General features: G+C 42.5%; 1 protein-coding gene across 1 annotated transcript in view; it reads right to left on the reverse strand.

Annotated features, from left to right (window-relative positions):
• The window catches only part of RGS22 (regulator of G protein signaling 22), a 1,820,811-nt gene that overhangs the window by 780,214 nt on the left and 1,013,297 nt on the right, over window positions 1–27,300 (reverse strand). Inside the window, exons 15-17 of the mRNA XM_086966055.1 lie at window positions 26,751–26,945; window positions 10,031–10,123; window positions 5,940–6,106 (exon numbers count right to left, since the gene is read on the reverse strand). Of these exons, the coding sequence (XP_086822181.1) occupies window positions 5,940–6,106; window positions 10,031–10,123; window positions 26,751–26,945 (455 nt within the window). The remainder of the gene's footprint in view (window positions 1–5,939; window positions 6,107–10,030; window positions 10,124–26,750; window positions 26,946–27,300) is intronic.

A 27,300-nucleotide genomic window follows, 5' to 3' on the forward strand; every position in this document is an offset into this window, starting at 1 on the left:
ATGAGTTAGGTGCATATACGTTTGTAACATAGAATTCAGTGTCATCTTTAATCAGTTTGGCAGTCACCCATCTACCCTTCGAGTCCGTTGAGGAAGAAACAATATCTATGTTGTCCTTTTTTGCTATCAGCATTACGACCCCATTTTTCTTGGCGATGGCTTCAGATCCTATCAGTTCTGTGTAGAATTTGTTACGTAGTGTGTGGAAGTGTTTAGCCTCTAGTTTCGTTTCTTGTAGGAGGGCAATGTCTCCTTTCTGTCTTCGTAAGTAGTCTAAGATTTTCTGCCTTTTAACCGGTTGGTTTAGGCCCTTTACGTTTAATGAGAGGATTTTGAGACCTCCTACCCTCGTTGAACCCATGGGCGTGTCAATGGCGGTAGCCATCATGTAGCAGACTTAAAACCTTGGAAGCAGAGATTGACACCTGCTGCACATGGGACATCACTTCTGAGGAGCCCCATATTGGGAAATCGGTTTCTAGCTTGAATATCTCTGACAAAGCTATAACTACAATAAGTACAGTAATTACTTGAGGCTTTCCGAGCTGTATTAGCGGGTGGATTGTGTGTACGTGGCGCACCTGTAAGAGTACATAGATCTTGGTAACAGAGTATGCAAGAGCATCAGCAGATTCGTGAAACACAGCCAAGAGTATCGCAAAAAATAAAGAAATTGTAGCTAAAAACAATGAACAGCAAATCCCCTCCATCCCCTGACCCTGGACCCCCCCCCCCCTCCATCCTCCCCTTCAGCCCTCCCCTCCCACCCCAAATGTGAACAACGAACATGGCGACTCGGGAACGACCACGAGACCGCCTCCAAGCAGCTCACTGTGTCTAATTGCTTTTAGGAACAGTATTAACATAGCTGAACAAGAGAGATTAAATTGCAGATAAGTTGTATCATATTACTGAACCAGCAATTCGATCTTATCACTAGGCTGTATAGAAAGACCATTTGTAAATGGCAGATAGATCTGGACAACATACAGGCAGACCATACAATAGGTCACTAACATGTGTAACTTTCATGTAAACTTAGAGCATTGAACAACGAATGGAGAACCGAGCAGAACTTTAGAGGTGGAGAGATACAGCATGAGTACAATAGCTTAGGTGTATCAAATCAAAGACAAGAACCATAACACAGACGCGGGCAGCTGTGTGAGGGTAAAGAACAGAGCGTACAAGGATCACGCTGAAACATAGTTGATATGGAGTCTAAGGGACTCCTGGTAGCTGGTCATTTGTAGCCAGAAGTCGTCGCCCCCACCAATTCCGGGGAGGTAGTTTCCATGGTTCCGTCATCTTGATCGTATATTAGGCGTCTAAGTTTTTGAGGATCGGAGAAAACATGGGTTGCACCGTTGATTGTCACCTTAAATCTCGCAGGGGCGATGAATCCATATTGATGACCCAATGCTTTCAGTTGTGGTCTCAATGCAAGGAAAGCTTTCCTAATGTCCATGGTCTCTTTGCGATAGTCTTGCGAAATGTATATTTTGTGACCTTCCATAGAACATGGTTGTGTTTACGGACAAATGTAAGAATCTGTTCGACGTGTTGGAACCTCAGGGGTTTACATATAATAGCTCTTGGGCCTCTTTGATCCTTGGTCAGTCTTCCGGGGACTCTATGAGCCCTGTCGAACTCCAGTGGTTGGGCAAAAGTGAGGTTTGTGGCCCGTGTGAACCATTGTTCGAGAAAGGCTTCGCATGTGCCGTGGGAGTCCTCTGAATTCTCCGGAATATCAAAAATTCTCAGGTTCCCCCTCCTATTTCTGTCCTCCAAATCTGACAGCTTCCTGGAAAAGTGATCAGAGCTAAGGGTGAGATTTTTAATGGCTCCGCAGGTTTTATTCTCAGGGTCCTCTAGTTTGCTTATTCTACTCTCAGTTTCTGCCAGCCTAGAGTTGATATTCCTAATGTCCTGTCTGACCGCAACAACTTCTTCTTTAGTGGATTTGGCAAGGTCTTTGACTTCCTCTAGTCTGTTTAGAATCGGTTCCATTGCCTCGCCAAATTCCTTCTTCCCTTTGAAAGGTGCAAGTGGAAGTGGTGGGTCTGCTTTCAAGCGCTTTTTCCCATTATCTTTATCCCCCATTTTGAGGAGAAGAGGTTGAGAGGATATGAAGATATGAAGATATTTGAGTCTGTGATACTCTTACGTTAGGCAGGATCTCCAGCCACTCGTTTTATTAGCGTTGCGCAGTTGATCAATTCTCGCGCTCAATTAGGGGTGCTTACCACATTATTCACTGCTTGCAAACGCCTCCTCGGGATGTAGAAACACACCTTATTAACAACGATTAGCACTGGCGCTCTAATTGGCAGGGACACAATTGCTATCTTGCAAACATCAACTAGAGCGTTCATCCATGTAGCATGGTCACTGTACCACGTTGAGTAACTTAATGGTTTTGCATGTGACCTTCCGCAGTTCACACAATATAGTGTAGTGTAGCAGTATTCATAAGCCTATGGGCAGCTATTTAGGCTTCTCAACGTATTTCTCGCCGATCCTAGCCACCGAGCGCTTGCACAACAGCTTCTGAGATCAAAGGCTCGTAATTCACTTCACTGGCTTTCAGTGACCTTTATTTGTTAGATCAATCATTAAATGACACAAAGCGTTAGCCAGCAGACGCAAATGTAATAGGTTACATGCTCGTGAGAGCAGTTTATGGTTGGGATAGCTGGCAGAGAGTAGCGTTTCGCGCCGCCATTTTGCGAAGGAGATTTCGCGCCATTAACACTGTCTTGCCGATTTTTCGACTTTCGCCGCCGCTATACAATTCAGTTTGTCAATTTGACTGTGTACTTGCTGTTTTATTGATGTGTGGTGTCGAGTCAGGGCCTCGCTTCCGACTTTGATGAGGTCCGCCACAACCGATGCTCGCGATGGTCCGTTACTCCGGGGCTACGCCGCATTAGCTGCCGCCGCCGAGCTCTGTCATTTCCACACCCACTGGCGGTTGAAACGAAATAGTAGCTCGCTTCTCCCTCCGGTCACGTAGTTGGACCAAACTTGCTACGCAGACGGGGGCGACACTCCGGTTTCAGATTCTCCCTTCAGAGACGATGGAAACACCCGGGAAGACAGTTCCCGCAGTCATGGAGTGATCCTGCTTGGAGGAGCAATCGGGTTATGCCGCCATCTTCCCGGCGTCCAAGCCACGCCCCTCGACATGTGCCTTTTCTGATGTCCTATCTATCATACGTGTATGTCCTTTATTGTTGTAGAAAATATGCTTGGCCGCCGGTGGCTCAAAGGAGCATCCAGGCGCGGAATAGGATGTGGCGGTGCCCCGATGCGTTGCTCATTCAGTTCAGAGTGTGCCGCCTGCTTTTCCCTCGCAGGCTGTGCGCCGTATCAACAGCCCGCAGTTATTTTACTCAAAGACTGTGGGGAAATATCTGCAAATGCATTGTCGTTCTATTAAACGCCTCGGATCTCGAGGTGTCAGCAGCCGCCACGTTAAGAAAACAGTTCGCTGTTCATTTGGGATCAAACACTGTATTTTTTTTGCTACGTTGTTTTGGAGCCTTTACTGGAACTTTCCTAACCAGAACTATTAGAAGGAACTGCGCCACAGCCTAAAAACATAATTTGTTAAATAGTATTCCAAAAGCCGATGGGGATTAAGGTTTCATGAACAATTTATGACATATTTATGATGTTAATAGTCTTTGCAGACCCTCTTCCCCCCCTTCCTCCCCAAAGTCTGACATACTGCAGCCATATTTGTACAGATGGACGCCGTGTATGGAAATTCCAGTTGAGCAGTAACAAATGGTTTATGAAGACACAGCAGCTGGCATATGCGTATTTAACATCTACCCCTCACACATCCTCACACACCTTCACTCACCCTCACACACCCTCACTCACCCCCACACCCTCTCACACCCACACCCCCTCACCCCCTCACACCCCCTCACTCACCCTCACCCTCACACCCCCTCACCCTCACACCCCTCACCCTCGCACACCATCACCCTCACACCCCACACCCTCACCCTCATACCCCCTCACCTTCACAACACTCTCACCCTCACACACCCTCACCCTCACACACCCTCGCCCAGCCTCACCCTCACACACCCTCACTCACCCTCACCAGCATAGCATAACAAAGCATAGCATAACAAAACATAGCATATCATAACAAAACACAGCATAGCATAACAAAACAAAGGATAGCAAAACAAAACCTAGCATAACAAAACAAGACTTAGCATAGCAAAACACAACATAGCATAGCATAACAAAACACAACAAAATATAGCATAACAAAACAACAAAGCATAGCAAAACAGCATAGCATAACAAAACACAACAAAACATAGCATAAGATAAAACATAGCATAACAAAACAAAGCATTGCATTACAAAACATAGCAACACACAACAAAGCATAGTATAACAAAACACAACAAAACATAGCATACATAACAAAACATAGCATAACATAACATAGCATAACAAAACACAACAAAGCATAGCATAACAAAACATAGCATAGCATAACAAAACATAGCATAGCATAACAAAGCATAGCACAGCAAAACACAACAAAACATAGCATAACAAAACACCAAAAAACATAGCATAAGATAAAACAGCATAACAAAGCATAGCAAAAAAAACATAGCATAACAAAAAATAGCAAAACAACAAAGCATCGTATAACAAAACATAGCATACATAACAAAACATAGCATAGCAAAACAACATAGCATAGCAAAACAACACAACAAAACATAGCATAGCCTAACAAAACACAGCATAGCAGAACAAAACAAAGCTTAGCATAGCATAACAAAGCATAGCATAGCATAACAAAGCATAGCATAACAAAATATAGCATAACAAAACATATCATAGCAAAACCGAGCATAGCATAATCAAACACAACAAAACATTGCATAGCATAACATAACATAGCATAACAAAACACAACACATAGCATACCAAAACATAGCAAAACACAACAAAACATAGCATAGCTTAACAAAAAATAGCATAGCAAAACAAAACATATAATAGCACACCAAGACATAGCATACCAAACACAACAAAACATAGCATAGCAAAATGGAACACAACAAAAATACCATATCATAAAAAAACATAGCATTGTATAACAAACCATAGCATAGCAAAACATAGCATAGCATAACAAAACATAGCCTAACAAAAAAAAGCATAGCATAACAAATCAAAGCATAGGATAGCAAAGCATAGCATAACAAAACATAGGATAGCAAAACATAGCATAGCATACAGCATCACTCAGCTCCACCACAGCATCACTCAGGGGCACCACAGCATCACTCAGGGGCACCACAACATCACTATGCGTTACCACAGCATCATTGGACGCCACAGCATCACTCGTTCGCATCACAACATCACTCGGCGCCACCACAGCATCAATCTGTGTAACCATTCAATAACAACTGGTTCAAATATGTTCTCTCAATGTTTTAAGGTGTATTACAAATGTAACAAAAAGACGTTAATATTTCATTTCTGTTCTTGGATTTTCGTCACAATAAAATACACTGAACATAATCTTCAAAAGAGTTATTTACAAAAGTTTAAGCTATTGCCATTATAAATTACAATAACTTTTATTTAAGAATTAATTATTAAAAGAAAATTAAAAACCATTGTTATTTGTAATATCAATACATGTAAGTCACGTAAATACAACACATATTGCATTATAAATGCTATAGGTGTCACATTTGCAAATGTTATAACTATTGGCATTGTAAATGACAAAGATATTAATTTAGCTATTTTCAAAATAAAAATTAATAAGAAATGTGTCATTTACAATACCAATAGCTCAAACTTTCCTAATGCGAGACCTATTGCAATGCAAATGCTTGTTTAAATGAGTAAACTATTATTAGCAACACATCCTTTACCTTGCAAAATGGTCATCCAAAAATGTACGGAAATGCTCCAGCTCCAGCCTGTGATTGATCAAAAAGCTGAGATTGTAATTGCGATATTCCACAGGAACCTGTTCCCAAAGGTTTGGCTCTTTAATATTGTCCGGTGGAGGCAGGAAAATGGCACCAGGAGAAGCACCCTAAGGAAAGAGTTGTTTCAAATTAAACAAATAATTGTTGGCTTGATCAAACCAAACCTTGTATTGTTATATTAAATATAATACAGAACAACTGTCTTCCATAATCCTTCCTTCTCATCCAAATCCTACATCATAAAAAGAGGAATCCCTAAAGGCTCACCCATGCTTTTCAACATCTACATGAAGTCATTATCTGCAATGATCAAGAAAGTTCAGCTCACCTGCAAAAACTACACAGATGAAACATAATTAGTTTTAAACTGGAAAATCCAAAAGACAATAGAAACTCAAAAATCGTCAGTTGCCTCCAAGCAGTTGTGGATGCCACTGAGCCTTCTCAAATTAAATGTGTCCAAAACTAAAACACTCACTCAGGGGAATTGAAAACATTATGACCCTCTCTAGGCTGGACCTGACTATCTGAAGTCATCTACTAAGGACTCTAAAGATCTCTTTAGAGACCGCCATGTGAGATTTACTGGAGAGAGGTAGCAGGAGGGCTTGGCCTCCTAGGACCCTCTGGCGATATGGGGATTTTGTCACCCAACCAGCAGCACGCCAGCGGGTTCATTTGCAGATTGGTGGAGAAAGTGGGTAGAGCGTCCAGCGAGTTTCCAGGCATTTATTTTCAATGTAATTTTTTTTAGGGAAGGGGTACTATGTATTCCCTCTTGCCTTGGCCGATTTTGGCCCCGAGGACTACATCCCGCTGGGCCAGGCATTTTTGGAATGGGGTCGCGGCCCGCGCGGCCACCCTCCCCTAGTATTGATATGTATTTTTTTAAAAAGAAGTCAGGCCCCGAGTGATGGGTTCCCCAGGGCTGGAATCGGCCCAGGAAGGGGAGGGGGGGAGGGGAGGGGTTGGGGGGGGGGGGCTACGACAAAAAACGGAACAGCAAGTCGCCAGAGGGCCTGACCCTTTCTGCACCACTCTTCAAACGCGCCTCCTGGCGCACTTCTGTTAGGGGGATGAAGCCCCCTTGGCTCGAAAGGGGACCAACTAGCCCTCCCGTTACCTACAGTGAGAGTGCGACTGTTGAGAAGTTGACATTAGAGGAGGTGACATTGAAGCTAGACTTAGCCAACGTGAAGCGCATCTCATTATGAGATTTAATACAGTCACAAACGGGCTCAATGAACTCTCAGAGATCCCGCGAGGACTCTAGAATGTCTAACCGTGCCCCACACCTCATTGTTTACATGTGAGCTGAGCCTCCAACTGTAGGAAAGTCAGGTCATTACTAACATAAAATGTTTTAGAACACGACACTGTCTAACATCTCAATGAACTACGAATCCCAGGCACCCTCCGCGATCACATGACCCCGCGACCGGATTTGATTAACTCCCATGCCCCAGCAGGCACACAAGCATTTCCGGGGGATGACCTCGCTCCGCCAGACTGCGCCGCGGGATGAGCTAGTTCAGACTGAATCCCTGTCTTCAGGTTAGTTTGGTGGCTCGCATAACCATCGATTGCCCTGTCCAATCTACCGGGTACATGTATTTATTTCTACCCACTTATCTCTAATAGGACAGCGTAAACATTCATTGCCAGACTATCAATGCCGAGCTCAAGACGCAATCAGCACAGCTTCCCCTGACCTGCAAATAAAACCTCAGTTCAACGACCGCCATTTAAGGTATTCTCTTGAAACAAACTAGGTCCCCGATACTGCCTTCCCACACAAACTAGGACTTTGATGCTCCGTATTTAGTATTTTCTATGACTGTGTCTTAGAGCTGAACCTTTTTACTCACCCCATGTGTGACCCCGCCTGGCATCTTACCACCCAGTGCCACGATCTACAAACTGCTTCACGCCAGCCACGATTCAATGCCCTGCAGGTAATACGAATTCCCTTGACCATGACGAACCTTATGGAGGCTACTAACAAACACATATTAATCTGTCACTGACACTATGATATGTCTTGTCCATAGATCCACACTTTTCTATCCATTTGAGTGAAATGAGCCTTGGAATACTAAGGTAGGGGGCTCAGAGCGCTTGTGTGAGGTGTGTAAATGCCATCATTGAAAAACTGAATTAGTTCCTCGATTGTAAGGGAATGTTTTCTTTCCTTTTGCAGATTTCCTTTATGGTCCTGATGAGAATCGGACAAAGGGTCCGGTTCGAAACGCGTCGACCTTTGTTAATGTGATATCCTATGTCAAAATGGAAATATATTATTAATTGTTTGAACAAAAGTGTACCCTTAATATTGTGAATGCGGGATAACATTTCAAGTCAGTTCCATCCCTGCATAGCCTTTTTATGATTCATAAGTGAAATTACTCCAATTCCTCGACATAGGTTCCAATTTTGTCTTCTTTTTTTGTCTTGTGTCTGTTCTCTTGGGAGAGTGTAAGTGTGTATGTCAATGTGAATGTTAGATGAGTCAGGTTATGTCTCAGATGTCAAGTATGAAAGAGAATGTCTGATTTTATTTATTTTATGTGACTTTTGCTTACGTCTGTTTTTCTATGGATTTTTAGGGTTCACACATATTTATTGAAACAAACTGTATGTTGTCTTTTTGAACTTTTGAAAAGAAAATAAATACAATTTGATGGATTTAATCAAATTTCTTGACTAAAAATTCTGGTTTTTTTGTTGGTCACAAAGGCTTCCCTGTATAGTAGGACTCAGTATTGGCTTTTTGTTTTGGTTGTTTAAGTTTATCGACTCTGCCTTTCTGAGGTGAGACAAAGCCCTTGTTTGGTTTTTCGATCACTTAAATAAGTGTGCACCATATACTAAGCAAGCCTCCTACACTTACACACCCACTTACCCACCCATAGAGCTACTTACACTGCCACTCACTCACCCATACAACCAGACACACCCACTCACTCAATACTGTCACTCACACAGTAACTCACTCACCCACACAGCTACTCAAACACCCACGTATACACCCATACAGCCACTCACACAGCCATACATACAATGATACACAGTCACATAGCCACTCACATAATATATGTTAGAAGCAGTATCACTTAGTAGTAGTGCACCTAGTATATTAATTTAACTTGTGTAGTAGGTTAGTTTATATGTTTAACAATCATAAACTCTTAGAAAACTCTTACACTCACTGGATGATGTCATCAGTAATGTCATTTAAAATGTCATCAGTGATGTCACTGACCATGTCATGAGTGATGTATTATGTGAGTTCACAAGTTGGATTTGTACAAATTAAATCTGAGCCTAATTATAACGTCCCTGTAACCTCTGGTTTTTTCATTGAATATGTATGTGTGTGTGTGTGTATTTATGTATGGTTGGGCATGCTTTGCCCCACAACAATGCTGTGGAAACTCTTAACATGATCATACTATGAAGAATTAAATAAAACTTAAGTATGTTTTGTTCCATGAGCATTCTCTGGATTAGTTAATCGCAGACACATCTGGTTTCAGAAGGATAAGTGAAAACATTTTATCTTCTCCAATTTGCTGGACAATGAGATCTCAATTTCTAAATGTTGCAAAGTCTGCAGCAAATGTACTATGCATTCATAGTTATTAACTACATTGAACTAAAGGCTGCAGTTAGCCAAATAAACTGCAGGTCTCATGAGGTTTGCTGAAGCAGGTGCAATAACCGAAAGGAACTAACTTTTTAGACAAAGCTAAGTGTGCAGATAAAAGTGTGGACCAGTGTGACCAATGGCTATAGCGCTTGTGGAGACTTGCTCTACCACCATGAGCTACATCACAGCTTAAAGTAACTCCTCTCACAGTAAACAATTTAATGGCAGCAGAGTGATTCAGCATAGAAATTAATTCAGCTCTAGGCAAGCAATGCGGTTTAGAGAGACCAAAAGCAGCTCTGTTTACATATTGGTAAACCACAAAAGAGTTAATTGCCTAAGTCAGGAGTAGGTTTGTTAATGTTAGAAAGCACTTTGGTACCTCATCTTTCTTGGATGTGCTCTCTTCATACAGAGCCTGCAGCTTTCTGAAGTACACCGAGTCCAGCTGTCGCGTCTCCTCCACAAGCTCCACCTAATAAAATAACATGAGATGTCATCAGCACAGATCATATGATATCATGGCAGAGAGCTTCAGCGGCAACCGGCCAGTGGATAATGGCTAGCGAGAAGGTTGCTAATAGAGAAAACAAATTATAGGATACAATGTCTCTCACTTAAGATCCAACTGCAGATCCTCATTAAACTGGAAACCTCCTTCAAATGAAAATGAGAGCCTGTTTCATATTCTCAAAAATGTACTCTTTGCCAGAAAACACTCACCCATGCAAACTGTGCAAGTAAATAAACATACCTTGAACGATTCCCTACAGGAGCAGCAATTGTTTGGTGAATGAAAACCCATTAGTAGTTTTGATAGATCAGATATTTGTTATTTTGCAACTGAAAGATCTTGGGAAATGGCAAGGTGTAAGACTGTAGAGAACTTCCCCGGCTTCCAAACAACTCTAGTCTGGTCAATTCTGATAGGAAACACATTATGCCAAGTAAAAAAAATACTCCTGCTTGATGCACAATGGTATTTGCATTTGCAAAGCCTGTACAGCTGGTCTTGGGAATGTAAAGTAATAATTCACAAGGCACAGGTGCACAATGCAATTTGCAACTGTCATTGTAAGTTACAAGCGGTACATTGCGAGCCCTTGAGACTCGAAAGAAGATGAGATGTTCATTTGGGCTTTGATGTCACAGGGGTCATAAGGAATCAACTGCAACAAAATGGTTCCAATTTGTGGAGATTAGGTTCACCACACTCTTCTCTTGATGTATCAAGAATGATGTACCAGAATCATGTGTGTGTCTCAGTATAAAATTCAGCAACATCTAGTAAAATTGCAAATTTTTGACATCGCGGTTTGCTTTCCACCCATATTGTTAGATAGAGATGAGATGCCATCAGGGGTGTTCATCTCATGCAGCAGTGAGGTGTTGGCACTGACCTTTCTTATCCTTTTCTCATTGATAAACAAGAGCAAGGATTGAACGCAGGGAGACCTTAAATGGGATTGAGAATATTACACTGGATAAGTTAGTCAGTTTTTCAGGTCAACAAATCTGCTTTCTTTACAGAACATCGTAGACCATCAAAGAAACAAAAATTCGGATAAGGCTTGAATGAATTTCTGATGTTATAAAATCCAAAACAAGATTCTTTCTTGAAAGTTTCTTTATTTTATTTATTATATAGTTCTAACTTGGTCAAGGGCATTGGAGTACTTTAAAAATGAAAAAAAGACACATATACTCTGCAGTGAGTATCATGTTATTCTCTCACTGGCATCTCTCAAAGTATGTGAAGCACCAGACCCATCTCCAGCCATGCACCAGTAGAAAATGCATAGGGCACAGTACAATTTGTGTTCAGCCATTTGAAGTTTCCAATGCTATGCATTTGAAGAGTTTCCGCTGCTGTGGTTTTTAAGTTTCCACTGACGTGAATGTGAATAGTTATGAGGTATTGCTTTTTACAGTCAACCTGATCAGAATGCCCATGAAGACTATCAAAGCTGCATGTCAACCAACCTTAAACAAACAACAGTACTCCGGGACTCCGTGAGACCCATTTAAATGCTGCCTTCCCTTATGGAAAGGGCAGAGAGTTCCAATGTTCATGGGCAGTTCTTGAGGAAGCCTTCTTCTCTAAACCCTGGAAAGTTCCTGAGCATGCCTTGCTTGCTCCTGGACTAGTATGCCAGGCCAGAGATGTTTAATTTATGCCCAAGACCATGTGGCGTATGTAGCTGGACTGATTTGTGCTTACTGCTATCTTATTTGCATCATTTACCGGTGACATCTGTAAATATTGTTTGCTTCCATTTTTCACTTTTGTGGACACAACACAGGAGCATTTGATGCTGAGCCATGGCTGCTAGGCCTGCGCTTCTGTGAATCCAATAGTTAACATAACGTTGCCAAGATCGCAAGAAACCTAGGACTGGTGAAGAGTGAGACAGATGATGGTAAATAAAATAAATTAGACTGGTGGCACGGCAAATGTATGTATTTTTGCACTTTGAGTCCCCATGTGACTGTAGCTAATCTGAGAGCCACCAAGTATTTAGGCTTGTATACGGAGAAGAAGATGAAAGTAGATCAGACTTCTCATGGTCTCACCTGCTTTGTACCCTATCAGTTTAGTAACCACTGCCCCTCTATACGACTAGCCTTTGTGAAAGCCTAATCTGAATTCATGAAAAGCTACAAAGGAGTAACAGCTCATGTGACTTCAAGGGCTGGTAGACCAGCTGCATAACCACACTCCTCAAGGTCTCCTTTCGACATAAACTTTAAAACCAAGAGCACTTTGTCATTTGCATTGGCTTCGAGTGTAAATTACCCAAAACAACCCCGAACACGACATCATAAAACTAAAATCAACTTGCAATCAACTGCTCAAACTGACAAGATTGCAGAGAGCGATGAACAACTGTAAGGAAGAACCTCAAGTGATCTGTGTACTTATGTAGGAGGGTTCGGAGAGATGGACACAACCTAATCCCTTTGAGACTAGCCAGAGACAATAAATAAATACATGTGAATCTCCAACTAGGCATATGCACACAATCAGGTGAGTGTGAGTCTACTGAATTGGCTGCCAGTCTTTGGATTTTCTTCTTCCTTCCAATACTTCAAGTGCACTTTATCTGCTCACTGCTGCCTGATGTGCTATAGAACTTACCCCGAAACCGGTCCACGGATGCTTGTTTTCGGTCCAGGGAAGACCTGACTTGGCAGTTCCGGCTGGACTGTTCCCATGAGGCACAGGGTCAAGACTGATTTGCATATGGCTGGGTCTGAACTGGGTTGCAAAGTGAGCTAAAGAACAATGATGGAATCAACCCAGATCTGTGACTGGGGGGGTTGTCTGAAAGGTTTCAGAGCTATATCCATCATCTCTTGGTGTTTGCATTGAACTTGCACCAGCATAACACTCGGTCACTTCATTGTTATTGTTAGTGAGTCACTGTTTTGAGCTGTGCTGAAAAGCACTGATGAACAAAAAGCAGACACGGTCACAGTGAATGACTAACTACAACAAAGCAGATGACACAAGGCTCTGTATGGGAGAACCTATGCACTACATCTTCGGGGCTTGCACCCTGTCAATTGGCCACTCTGGTTATTCACAGGCAGTACCCTACCATGAATAAAATAACACACGTGGTAAACTTAGTAAAATATATATATGATATGAATGACTAATCAGCAGCAATTAAATCAGTATTCTAGCTAAAGGGACCAGCAGTGATGTCAAGACACAGACAAGCAATGGAATATATGGCATTTACCAACACCGAGATTGGAAACAGGGAGAACCAACAGTTTTGGTCAATGGGATACTATTAAAGTGCTTATAATTATTAATATCCATCACGGTGTGAGCAACCTACCTCCTCATTTTAGAATTATAATAATGCTACTGCACTAAGCCTTGGGACAATTACAAGCTGGATGGCAAGACACACTAATGGCAAGATGGGTGGGAAAGCTGCAGAAAGAGGTACTCAAAAAAACCAATGAGAGCAATATGGCCCGTCTCACATCACAGAGAAGAAAAACAGTTGAAGCAACAGCCACTAGGATAGGAATAAGTTGCGAATTACGGGATTTGGTTCAGAAACATTGGTGAACGACAGAACCCGTGTTCCGAAAGTGGAAATACCATCTCATTATGATTTTTGCATTCAGACATGGCAAATAACCTATTTTCACTGAGACACTTCACTAGCCTTCAGCAAGAAAAATGTTTTGAGAACAACAAAATAGAAGTCACAGTTTCCTGCAACTGACCCTCGGAAAGAGGACCTAAGAAGAACAAGACTGAGGAAGAGGGCCTATATACGTTTTACATCCTTGGCTGCTTTTGCATACAATGCAGCTGTATAAAAAGCCATGTTTTACACTGAACCACGAAATATGGGAAATACTTCATGGCTGCCAGTGCAATATGGATTTCATTGTCAAAATGAGCACCCCCAACCCACTATGCAGACCTTCACTAATGTCAGTGCAACAAGGATTACGTGGCAAGGATTATGGGCCACATTATGGAGCAAATTGTTCAAGATTATGCAGTAAATTTCCAAATTATGTGGCATATTCTTTGCAGTATTATTTTCATCCATTTTAGCTAGGAAAATTTTTTTATGAAGTCTGCAATTTTTTTGGCAGATGTGGTAAATACATAATTATATGTTAAATGCTGCTGTTACAAAATTCCTCTGGTCCTCAGCACTGTCAATTTCAAGAATTTATTCATAAAAGTAAACCCAAATATACCAATTACAGTCAGTGCCAATTGTTAGCTGCACTTTGAATGAAACATATTTTTTAAACGAAGTACCTAAAAATAAATATGCAACACAAAAATACATAACAGATAAAAAGTGAACTATGTGCCTATATTCTTATTTCAGGGTTCTGGGGATAATTACAAAAGGAGGGTAGAGCACTGCTTGGCATACCAACACACAATTTGCTGAGATGCATGGTGAGAGAGAACTCTTCTTACTTAGACCGTAGTCTTTAAACACAGAAAGATCTTGTTGGCAATGAAAACCATACAATTGCTTTAACTAGCTTAGCTTAATACACATGTTAAAAAGGTCTGGTATCCACCTTCTCTCCTAATAGCATCAACGTTTTCAATATTATACACACAACTAAATAATTAAAATAACATAAAAATCATTAACCCGTTTAGAGCGTCGAACGTTCAGCGCCCAGTGCTGAATGTTCGAATAACGGGTGGGGCCGCGTCGGTCAACGGACGTGCGCAGCACTACCAAGGCAGTGCACGAGACGACCGTTGGCCGACGGCAGCGCTTAAGGGGTTAAACAGCGGTACCATTGATACTCTAATTTAAAAGGGGTATGTTATCCACATCCTTTCCCCAATAGCAGCAGTAATTTAAAACCATTGGATCTATAAAAGTTCTTTAGGTTTAGATGTTTATATACTCGGAATAAGGGGATTTTAAGAGTAAATAACATTTTCTACCCTTGCTTGAGTTTATCCCGTACAAAACGGGTTATGCCTTTCATGTAGTTTCCTAGTGCAATGGCTATATCAAGACTTGTCATGTCTGTCAGTAACACATTAGATTGGGCTCGTGACCTTATTCCATATTTTAAAAATACTGGGCGTAAAAACAATTTTCTCAAGTCTAAAACTGCAAGGCAATCTGGCAATATGTGCCAAATTTCAGATCTGGTCCCAAGCCCACATTTACATGTTCCTCTGGGTGTAACATTTCTGCATTTATTTTTTCCTCCACTAGCCATGGATTAATGCCTACCTAAGCCCGTGGTTTGGCAAAGTTTCTAGGTATGGATACCAAGCTGCATTTACCCAGGAGTTTATTATGCATTGGACTGATTTTTTCTATTCAGGTACTCTAGATCGTGATTCCTTGACTGCTCTGTGCCTTGGCATCTAAGCGATCTCTTCATAAATTCTACATAGAGGGGGTGCTGTATTGAACTTGCATTTAAACTCCCTGTTATTTCCTGGATTTTCCTTCTTGCTTCCTTTGCCCATTTTAAACTACTGTGCCGAGTCTCCTCACTACACCAGTGTGAGACTTTCTGCACTCCCCCTGGATTCTAGTGTTTCCAGAATCTTACCAGAGACAGTCACATTTTGACCTGGCTGTTCCATGCTATTGTTACTGTCTCCATTCTAATTGCTTGCATCATTGCGGAGTTTCGTAGAGACAATAGCGTTTTCAGTGCCTTACCTTCATCCCGATCCCACCCTCCTTTTCCACTTAGATGGAGGACTTCCGCCCCATACATTACTTGAGGTGGAATCATAGCTTCATAAGCTTATACTATTGGTCTATGCGACATATCTCCATAATCCTAATTACATTTTTTCAGCCCACAAATGGATGAAAAGGCTTTTGTTTTTTGGGCTTCTAAGAGGGTGCACCATTTTAGGGAGCTGTTTAACCAAAGGCCCAGATATTTATATTCTTTTACAATTTCCAGTTTTATTTGTCCTAAATACCAACTAAAATTTTTGTCTCTCTTAACAAAACAGAAAATCTTTGTTTTATCCATATTTACATCTAAAAACTTTGCCTCACAGTATTCTCTAAAAGCATGTAATTTCCTTTGGAGCCCAAGTTCCGTTTGGTCAATTATCACAAGATCATCAGCATATAGGAGACTTGCTACTTTCCTGACACTCATTCTGGGGCTTGTGCTTCGTTCTACTTCCATTGCTGCTGGTAGGTCAGCTGGAAATATTGCAAAGAGCAGGGGCGACAGTCTTAGCCCATTTCCTATGGCTATTTCCTGTGCCAGTGACCCTTGTGTATCCTTAATTGCTTGGGTCCAGTTCCCTCTATGTAGTTCCTTTAGGATGGCCAGTAGGCCTTCCTTTATATCATATTTTATCAGGCACTCCCTTAAGCTCTTGGGATCCACGAAGTCAAAGGCTGCCCGAAAATCAACGAAACACCAATACAATTTCCTCTTTTGTTCTATTGATTTCCGGGCAAGTGCCCAGAGAGCGAAACAATGGTCTATGGTGGAATGACATTCTTTGAATCCTCCCTGTTCAACCAGTACCACGGACTTCGGGTCCGCCCAATCTTTTAGTTTACCTAATACTATTTTTGCGAAGATCTTTTCCCCAATATCTATCAGATTAATGAATCTGTAGTGCTTAGGGGCATGCATATCGCCTTTCTTGTGTATGGGCCTAATTATTGCACCCTTCCAATTATTAGGGAACTTCCCAGTATCTAAAATAGCTTGAAACATCTAAGCAAAGAATTCTGCCCACCCATCCAACTGGGTTTTAATTATCAGGGCAGGGAGGTTATCTGGACAGGCTGCCTTTGTTAATTTCAGAGATTTTATAGTGTTTTTCACTTCTGAGGCCGAAAAGTCGGGTTTTAAATCTGCTACCAGACCGCTCCAATCCGGTTGCAAACACTCTTCCGGTTCTCTCCCTGGTCTGTATAATTCCAGCAAATATTCCTCCCAAGCAGCTTCTTCTACCACACAGTTCATTGTGTTCGCCGGACAGTCCACTGCTGATTGAACCAGTTTCCTGAACTGGCGTATATTCTTTGCTTCTATTGCCTCAAGCAGTTTTGACCAGCAGTCTTCTTTATAATCTCTTTTTGCCTTCCTGATTAACATTTTATATTCTCTTTTTAGTTTTGTGAGAATAACGGCCCTACCCTGTTCATACTTTGTGTTTAGGCTTCGTGCTACTCTCCTTAATTCTTTCTTCTTTTCTAAACATTTCTTTGTGAACCAACTTCTTTGTCTCTCTGGCTTTCTTTGGTTCATTTTATCGTCTACTTTGTCTTTCCTCAGATCATCGCTGAGGCTTTGGACCACTTCTTCAATGTTTCCCACGTACCAACCCAAGCACTGACCACTTACTGTGCCCAGATCTAGGTTCTCCTGCAATTTTACTAGCCAGGCTATATATTCTTCTGTTAGCCTGGTTGTGATCTGCCTGGGATATCCCACCTGTTGTTCAATGACTTTGTTACATGGGTTCAAATGAACATCTATAAGGTCTAGTTCTAAAAGGTTATGGCCACTGCCTTCTTTGTTAGTAATCCGAAAACCTTTAATTAATTAAAAACACCAGGGTGTCGTAAAAGCGTAATCTATTGGGCAATTTTGTGAGCTTAATTTAAAGGTTTTCTTCGCTGGGCAGTCTAGGGTTTATCTTCCATTTAGACAAAAGAGGCTTTTAGTCCCCAAATAGTTTCCCAGCTGAATATCATTGGATGTGGACACACAATCTGGGAAAGTTGCTTGTGTTATATCATAAGCCTCCAACAGTTCTTGGAACCAGCAATCTACTTTCTTTGGGTGCAATTTATGATTAAAATCGCCCATTAATATGATCAAATCCATGCCATACTTTTCACAAATTATGTCCATGTCTTCTTTAAAATATCCCATTTCGCGGGCATATTCCTCTGTGCTACCCCATTGCATATACACATTTAAAAACATCATTGTATTCTTTTTATCGGTGGCAGGCAAAGTTACCCTACATGCAAGCAACCATTTACATTTTACAGTTATTTCGGTCACCTTTTTCAATATTTTAGTTGACAACAATGTCATTATTCCCCCTGCTGGATGCCCAAATCTTCGCTTCTTTGCTAAATGATTAAACTGGCGAAACCATCGAATGCCGGGGTCTTTCCACGTAGCCAAGTTTCCTGGATACAGATGATCTCGGTATTTATTCCTAGTTCCCTTCAATTTTCTTGTTTAGCTTGATCTCCGAGTCCATTTATGTTCTAGGAGGCTATTCTTATGCCATGCGGCGTGTCCTTTACCTATTAGAAGTCATCTTGGAATCCTTTCTCCCCACGCACCTCAGTATACCTGTTTGAGGGACCTACGTGGCATGTTCCCTGGCTCCAGTTTCCCCACCAGTTTTCCATATCTGAGTTATTTGCTACTATTTTAAGATTTCCCAAGGCAACTCCTTCCTCTTCTTCCAGATCAATTATCCTTACCTATCTCTTTCTTAATCCTGCATGGTACCTTAAAAAATCCTTTCCTTGCAGCTCTTTCCCTTCTACTTCTATTTCCACTTCCTCTTCGGATATTATTCGTATCCCTTCTTTCTGTACCTCACCCGCCGCTTTTTCGATCATAATCTTTACCAAATCAGAGTACATCAATACTCTGGTCACGTCCATTCCTTCTTTATTTTGCCTAAATCCCACTTGTCTTAAGTCGTTTGACACTATACCTTTCAGGTTTGGGCACTGGGCAAACGCTTGCAGAAGTTGTGACATGTTTAGCGGTAACCTTTTCCTTAACTTCTTACCCTATTTACCTATTGGGATTGGTTCAAAATATAGCCACTTCTTCTCTTTACCCTCCTTCCTTACCCCTTTTGATGCCAAATGTTGTGCCATGTGTACCTTGTGTATCTGATTATTTGGCCTAATAATTCCTACCTCTGAGAATTACCGGGTTGTGATCTTCCTCTGTGGCCATGGCCTAGGTGACTAACAGGGTTTTTGGGCTGAATTGGAGTTTTGTTCCTAACTTGTTTCTCCTGCGTACATGGATTGATATCTAATTGAGCTCTTTTGTCTTGCTTTTTGGGGGGTTTCTTCCTCTGTATTCTCCTAATGGGGTTGATTGACTTTAATTCTTGCACCCTATCCCCACCTTTCGCCTCAACCTCCCTTGATCTTTTCACTGTCTTGTCACTCCCCTTTTTTGTGATTTCCTTCCTACTTGCCCCACTCTATTTGCTAACCCAAAACTAGAGGCCTTGCCTCTTCTTATTACTCTCATTGGCCATTTTGAAATGTAAATCTCATGTATTTCTATAGGTGGATAAGCTGATTCGGTGTGTTCCTCTACAAAGGGCTGTGGGTCGGGGTCTGGGACAGGTCTTACCATAGATGGCATTTAACATCTAATCCCCTGTAGCTCACCCTCTATCTTAGCTAGGTACTTTTTTTGTACTTTTAAAATGTCATTGTTTGTCAGCGTAACTTCTAGAAGCCCTTGTAGGGTGCTCTGTAATATCAGCATAAGGTCCAGTATCGAGGACGCGGGCGTTGCGGAAAGTTCCAGATATGACTCAGGGGTTAAGATCAGTTCCCTGCTTTGTTCTATTACCGCTTGAGAACCAGAAAGCAGACTTTGCTTTTCATCTCTTCTTGGCCTTAATTCTCTACCGGGTGTACCCTCTTCTTCAATCCTTGTATCCTCATCTGAGATCGGGCAATCCCGGAGTCCTGTCTCCGGATCATAAGTAAAAAGACCACGTGGTGAAGAGGACAACTGTGGTGACGATAGTCCCTTTTGGTCCGGTAAGAGCTGTAGAGACTGATTGGCCAGGATTAGCGACTCAGTTATATGCTCCTTAAGAGGTAGGGAGATATTCCCATTCCCACTACTACTCTCACTCACGTTCTGCGGCACCGCCTCTATTATTTCTATGTCAGGTGCCTTTGCTGGCAAAAAAACTTTTTTGAAATGTTTCCCCACAAATTCTTTTATCGAATTTGACGTGGTACCACCCCGTTTTTTGCTTACAGCCATGCTTCTCTTTGCTCTTTTCTTTGTTCCCTTCTCTGGTCTCGACTCTAGGCTCCTTCCGCTTTATTCAGATGCTCACAAATCAACTGAGAGCGCCCTTGACCTCAGTTTGTACTACAATTTATTTTTGGTTTTCTTGGAGGCCATCCCGGATGATTGACTCTGGGATTACAAGCTCTTTGTTCTCCCGGGTTAGGTCCTTGCCCTTTAAAGTCTCAGGGAGAGCAACTACAGTCCAAGCTGCAATCCGTCAGGCGGTCCAATTTTATAGGCTCACACAAAATCGGCACTTACCTCTGTTGTGCGTGCCATTTTACCCATACCCGTGCCAGTATCTGTGTCCGTGAAGCTGTACAGCATTTTTGCGTTTTTCCACACCAGCCGCTACCAGCTGGCTCCACTCGTCACCCCCTCGTCGGCGCTGGTGCTGCTGCTGCTGCCGCTGACGTATGGCGTAAGGGCAGGGCTACTACAACGGGAAGCAGGAGTGCGGCTTTCGGCACAACAGAGCTTCGGCGTTCTGCGAGATACATTGTGGTAAATTTAGTGCATGGTAACAATCACTTTAGTTATAAGACTTTAGTAAGTCACCATTTTTGGTGCAGCCAGTGCCGAGTTTGTCTAGACTGTTTCAGGATATTTGTCCCTTTTCAATAGAGTAACACCGTATACGGGAGGGTGCTGGCAATGCTTGTCGCAGTCTTCTTCGGTTTCTGTGCCACTCCTTGAGTGCAGCAGTGAATCCCAATGTGCTCATAAGCGCAATAACTCATGAGTTTTAAAAAAATGGGAAGGGGGCACACTACTTGCATGCCAGCAAATAATTCACCCAGATGTTTTGTGGTAAACGAATTGCCTAATAACACTCACAGTGACACCGCAGCTGCCTGGATTTTACCGCTGGGGTTTACTGACCGGGTTTTCCCACTCACTGTTGGACTATCCCAGATCATCCACAACCCTACACACACCACAGGACAGACGCTGGACCCAATTTTTACCGCCAGCAACTGCATCAAATACAGCCATGTCACAGAACTCACATGGACTAATCACTCTATCGTCCATTTCTGAATCTCCAGCTCCTGCACCACCACCTCCAAGAAGCCCATCCCCCCCAACGGAGGTGGAATAAAATCTCAGATACCAGCTGGGCGAATGCCCTCAACACCTCCAACCCCGCTACCGCCACCAACTTCGAACAGGGAGTGAAAAACCTCAACGCCTGGATCCCCAGTTGCCCAGATAGCATCATCTCCATCAAGAGCAAAATCCGGAAAAATCCTTTAAAAAGGCCAGCTGGTACACCCAAGTACTCAGAACAGAGAAACAGTTGGAGAGGAGATAGTGCACCAGCAAGGACACCTCCAGCAGGGCAGCCTTCAAAACCTCTCACAACATCTACCACCGCCTGCTGAGGGCAACAAAGAAGACAACCATTGCTGCATGCATCGAAATCCGTGCCAACAACACCAAGGATCTTTTGAACATCGTTAAGGGATTTTCCAACCCTACTTCCAGCAAAAACAACATCACACCCTCACAGGAGCTGTACAACAACCTAGCCCACTTCTTCATTGACAAGATCACAACCATATACAGAAACTTCGAACTTCAAACCACACCAAATGTCTACCTTGACAGATACGCCACCACCGTAACCAACACGAACACACTTACCACCTGGAACATCCTCTCCACCCAGGACACAACCTCCACCAAGAAATTCATCCATTCGGAGCTCCCACAGACCTATGCCCGCACCACATCTTCAACCTCGGAAACCAAAGGATCGGCAAGGAACTCACCACCCTAATCAACACCTCTATCACCACCACAACATTTTGCAATGCTTGGAAACACATCAAAATCAGACCACTACTCAAAAAACCCTCCGCCAACCCCAGCAAACTAGAAAAATGACCGCCCAATCTCCTTGCTTCCATTCCCAGCGAAGGTACTAGAGAAGATCTTCAACAATCGACTCATGCCATACCTGGAGCAGAATCAGCTACTCAAGGCCTCTCAATCCGGCTTTCGCTGCAATCACAGCACCAAAGCCACCCTGATCACGGCCAAAGAGGACATTCTCGACCGAGTGAGAAACAGCAGCTTTGATCCTCCATCATCTTTCGACAGCCTTCGACTCCATATGTCACCGAACACTGATTGAACGACTCCACCACATCGGCATCCAAGGGGAAGCGCTTGGATGGGTCACTTCCTTCCTCATCCGAAGAACCCAGAGGTTCCACCTCCCACCTTTTACCTCTGAATCCAAGGAGATCACCTGCGGTGCACCCAGGGCTCATCCCTCAGCCCAAGCTCTTCAACCCATATATGACCTTGCTGGCCAACCTCAATTATGTTGAACCACCGTATCAACATAATTTCCTACGTAGACGACATCCAACTCATCCTCTCACTCACCAACGATCCCACCATCACCAGAACCAACTTCCACAGTTGCATGACAAACGTCGCCAACTAGATGAAGAACAGCAAGCTGAAAACAGCCAAGACGGAAATCTGATCTTTGGGAACCGCAACAATATACGGATAGACTCCTGTCATGTCTCCAACCATGTCAGAAACCTTGGAATCATCACTGAAAACAAGTTCACCATGAAATCACTGATCAACGCCATCTCCTCCGCCTGCTTCCTCACTATGCACATGCTATGTAAGATCTTCAAGTGGCTACCCCTACACACGGGATGCACCATGACACAAGGCCTCATCACCAGCTGACTGGACTACGGCAGTGCAATTTAAGTAGGAATCGCTGCACAACTTCTACAGAGACTTCAGACCATACAGAAAGGCAAGCCAGACTCATCCTCGGCCTTGCCTGATGAACCCACATCACACCCCACCTCAGGAAACTCCACTGGCTCCCCGTACAGAAGGGATGCTAATTCAAGCCGCTGACCAAGGCTCTACACAACTAAGGGCCCCTTCTTCCATTAACCACAGCCTGACCTTCCACCAGCCATTGATAAAGACTGTGCTCCGCCTCCCTTTCTTTTGCCCATACTCCCTCCATGTACCGAAGCAGAAGTGGGGGGACGCTCCTTCTTTCACATCACAGCAAAGACCTGAAACAGCTTCCCTATGCACCTCCGAACCATCACCTCATTTCCAGATTTCAAAAAGGGCCTCAAGACCTGGCTGTTCCAAAAAGCCTCAGGGGCCTGCAAGCGCCTGGATACCCAGTCGGGTGATTAGCCACGCTTTATAATCCTGATTGATTGATTGATTGACTGATTTTAGTAGAAAATTCTTCGTATTAACCATTTTTGGTGGAGCCAGTGCAGGGTAATAATGTAGGTAAGACAAATAAATCTTTGAACGTTTTCCAAGATTTGAGTAACTAGTAGAGTCTGGTCCAAATGAAAGAAAATTCAGTGTTGGAGGGAATGTCTTGAGGAGAGCAACAAGACCTGTGATTCGCGGTATCAGCGTCTTCGTTTGGGAGCCGTGTCCGTTATGTATCTTTAAGCCAGCGTTTTGGTGCGCACCAAAACGCTTTTCTTACATTTGGACCAGACTCTTCTAGTTACTCAAATCTTGCAAAACGCTCAACGATTTATTTGTCTTACCTACATTGTTTGCCCTAAAAAAGCCCTTTCTCTGGGCGAAACGCTTTGGCTGATCTCATTCCTGTGCATACTAAAAATACATCTGACAATAAAAGAAGAATAATGACATAAGATTTATTTCGTCAGTCTGAATATGTACATGTGATTTATCTTTTTTATGTTGCCTCTCATCCACAAATTGTTATATTTATTTTATGATCTACTGGCAGCAGATCATTTGAGGTGGGCAATATAGTTTACCAGTACTGTGACTAGTTCTGGTAGTGCTGTCTGGTAGAACCCAGCTGCATGCTCTACAAAAATAGTGTTTTCTACAATGACCTGTACAAATGAGGCAAACTTGCGATATCATGACTGGGCAGAATAACCAAATAAAGATGAATTTCCTCCCAGGACTCGTGAACGCCACACAAACTCATTGAGTTTTCCCAAATCCACCACTACTCAGATACAAAGAAACTAATTTCCTTTGTCTGGTGCAATAAACCTGTGAGTGTGTCTAAAGCCACCTTGTTTAGATACAACTGAATGAGACCTGGACCTAGCACATTACAAAGCAGCCAAACTCTGCTTGACCCTGGATTAGAATCACCTCCCATACAAAAAGCTGTGTGTTCTTTTCGATCAGGACTTTATTTGTATTCTGTTGCAATACATTCTCTGGCTTCTCCACATATATAAATCTTGCAATCCGACTACTCTCTGCCATATCAACCTTGCTATTGGCATTGTGTGTTAAAAAATAAAGTCACAACGTTTCTCTCACCACTGACAACACTGAGCCATGGCTATGATTTTAGATCAGGCATAGAAGAACCAGAGTTTGGTAAATGGAACTCCCGCAATCCACCCTGAATGGGTGACCGGTATGTAAATGGTGATAAGGGCCGGACTGGGAACCGAAACCTGCCCTGGCAAAATGCTCGGCCGGCCCCCCCTCTCCGGGGGGAGGTGTTCGGGGGCGACCGCGCTCTTTGCCAGGGTCGGTTTTGGGCCGATTTTGTTACAGGGCCGGCATTGTAACCAAAATGGGCCCCAGGGGCCCAAAACCGGCCCCCACCTATGTGGCCCACCGGGGGATTGCCCGGTGCCCGCAACGGCCAGTGCGGGCCTGATGGTGATCAGATAAGTAGGGCATTATGCACCAAGGTTTGTAATCACACACTGTGGTCAATTCCGCTGGACCGAGCTATTGCACTGGGCAAGGTCCAGAGTGATAAAAGATGTAGCAGGGAGGCATAAGAACCCTGATAGAATCAATTTTCTCTAACAGATAGTTTCAGAAAGAGTCCTCAGCTTTTACAGTCATATAAATAACCTACGGCCGAACCAGAGGCACACTCACACAGCCAATTGGGAAAGTGACTTAGGCACTGAAATCCAAGAAGAAACCTGGACCAACATATGGTTTTGAGCCACAAAATCAACCATATGCACCGAACATAAGAAAAACACATATAAAATAATGACAAGGTGGTATCTGACACCATCAAGACTGAGGGAGGTGGTAAGATATTTTGATCAATGCTGGCAAGAGTGCGCTCTATGGGCAATATTCCCACATATGATAGCCCTGTAGGTATGTCCAACTATACTGGTAAAACATCCTGTCACAAATCAAGTCAATCACCTACTAGAAAGAGACTATTCTATTGCTTGGGGGACCTGACTAGGGCAGCATCTACCCAATGCTGACAATGTTAGGCAAGCGAATAGCAAACCTATAGTTAGTGGCCAGGCTTAATTTGTCACACTTTTTTGAAGTATAAGATAGTTCCCTTTCATCAGTCCAGTTTTGGGTAAGGGTTTGTAACATTTGCACTAAGGAAAACTTACTGGCCATAGTCTATGACAAAATGCATAGGTTTGGTCTCCCAAACCACATTAAGGACTACTGCAGGAGCACAGCTATGACCTAACAGGTAACCGGACTCTCTTTCCTCTGATTCTTCTCACATCATTGCTTGTACGAGACATTGCAACACCGAAGCAGGCCTATACATCAAAATTTCAGCCAGCGCATATTCAAGACAGATCATGAGACACCCTCTAACTTTGTCTTAAAAAGGATGCCGGTCAGCAAAAAACTGTGGCACAATGGAAATTTAAGATAATTCAATAAATGCTAAATGTATTGTATCTGTGTGAAATGATTTTGCTTTTAATAATTATATTATTGTGATCCCCATTGTATGAATTAGAAAAACAAAACTATGCTTCTAAAACGGAGGTGACTGTATTCCAGCTTACGGATGCATAACTAGGAGTGAATTTGGTTGCCGTTTAAACGTACATGAAACGAGAATGGATGAATAGTGGCAGCTCGCTTAATATGTCGAAAGTAGTTCAAAAATCTTACCAGTGAAACATGTCATCTTCTCATAGCAGTTCTAGTTCTAATGGAGTAACTTAATATAGCTGGGGTCTACCGAAAGGTAGCAACATTATTGTGTACACTTTTACATTAAAACTGGTGATCTGAATAGATGTGATGATATAGGCAACATAACCTGTATTTGCAACTAAAACTTCAATAAATAAGGTTGTTTACAAAAAAGAAGTGTTACGCCGGCAAATAAGCATTTTTTATAAAAGAAACTAGCCACCAAAACAGTTTTATTTTTTTTAATTGGTGTGTGAGTGCCATGTTTTACAGGAGTGGCATTGCCAAAAGGAACTGTTAGGTTCTCGGTCTGTAAATAAGATGGGAGACCAAAAGGTTGCTGAACTGGGCATCTGACGAGTTTTGGAGGATGTCCAGCTTCCACCAAACCCTAAATGATTCCAAACTCGGTTATTAACCAAAAAATATATCTGAACTGTCAGATTAATGTTACATTTAGATTTTCAGTGAAGTTGAAAATTACGCTCCTAATGCAGCTATTTTAGGAGAATGTTTGAATCTTAGTTTAGGTTCCCCAAATAAAAATACATCACTCTAACATACACGTTTTTCAAGATAACAAACCACTGATACTGAACCTTTTCAAATTCATCTCTATGTGATTGTATCATCAGTATCCATGGGTTCATTAGAAGATTGAGGATGTATTCTTCTGCCAAGTCAAAGAGATCTTCAAACGGCGGGTTTAGCTTCTGATAAATCTCTCGTTTTACACACTGCTCTACTCCAATGTCCCACACTGAACCAGGAGCAAGGTACGTGGCGAAGAGCAACTAAAAAAAATAGAAAAGAACAGCAAGTATTACATGCACCCTGTGCAAGTCGATCTTTACTGATTTAACGTAGAATAAATGTACACAACCAGTATATTTATATATGTATATATCACAAGAAGAGAATGTTATTTTACATACACCAATGAAGTACAGATTACATCCAAAGGAAGCCGTAGATTGTGTCCGATTTAGTTTCCTCCAACTATTAGTCTAAGCATGAGAGTGCATTTAGATAAGGACAGCTCCAAACTACACTAAATAGTTCCACATCCGCCCCTTGTTTTAATTAACCTGTTTGTGTAAGCTTAGAAAAACTGTAACATTCAAATTTCAGTCAGGACATCGGGGGCAG

This window comes from Lissotriton vulgaris, chromosome 4_1 (assembly GCF_964263255.1).
Source record: "Lissotriton vulgaris chromosome 4_1, aLisVul1.2, whole genome shotgun sequence".
NCBI lineage: Eukaryota > Metazoa > Chordata > Amphibia > Caudata > Salamandridae > Lissotriton > Lissotriton vulgaris.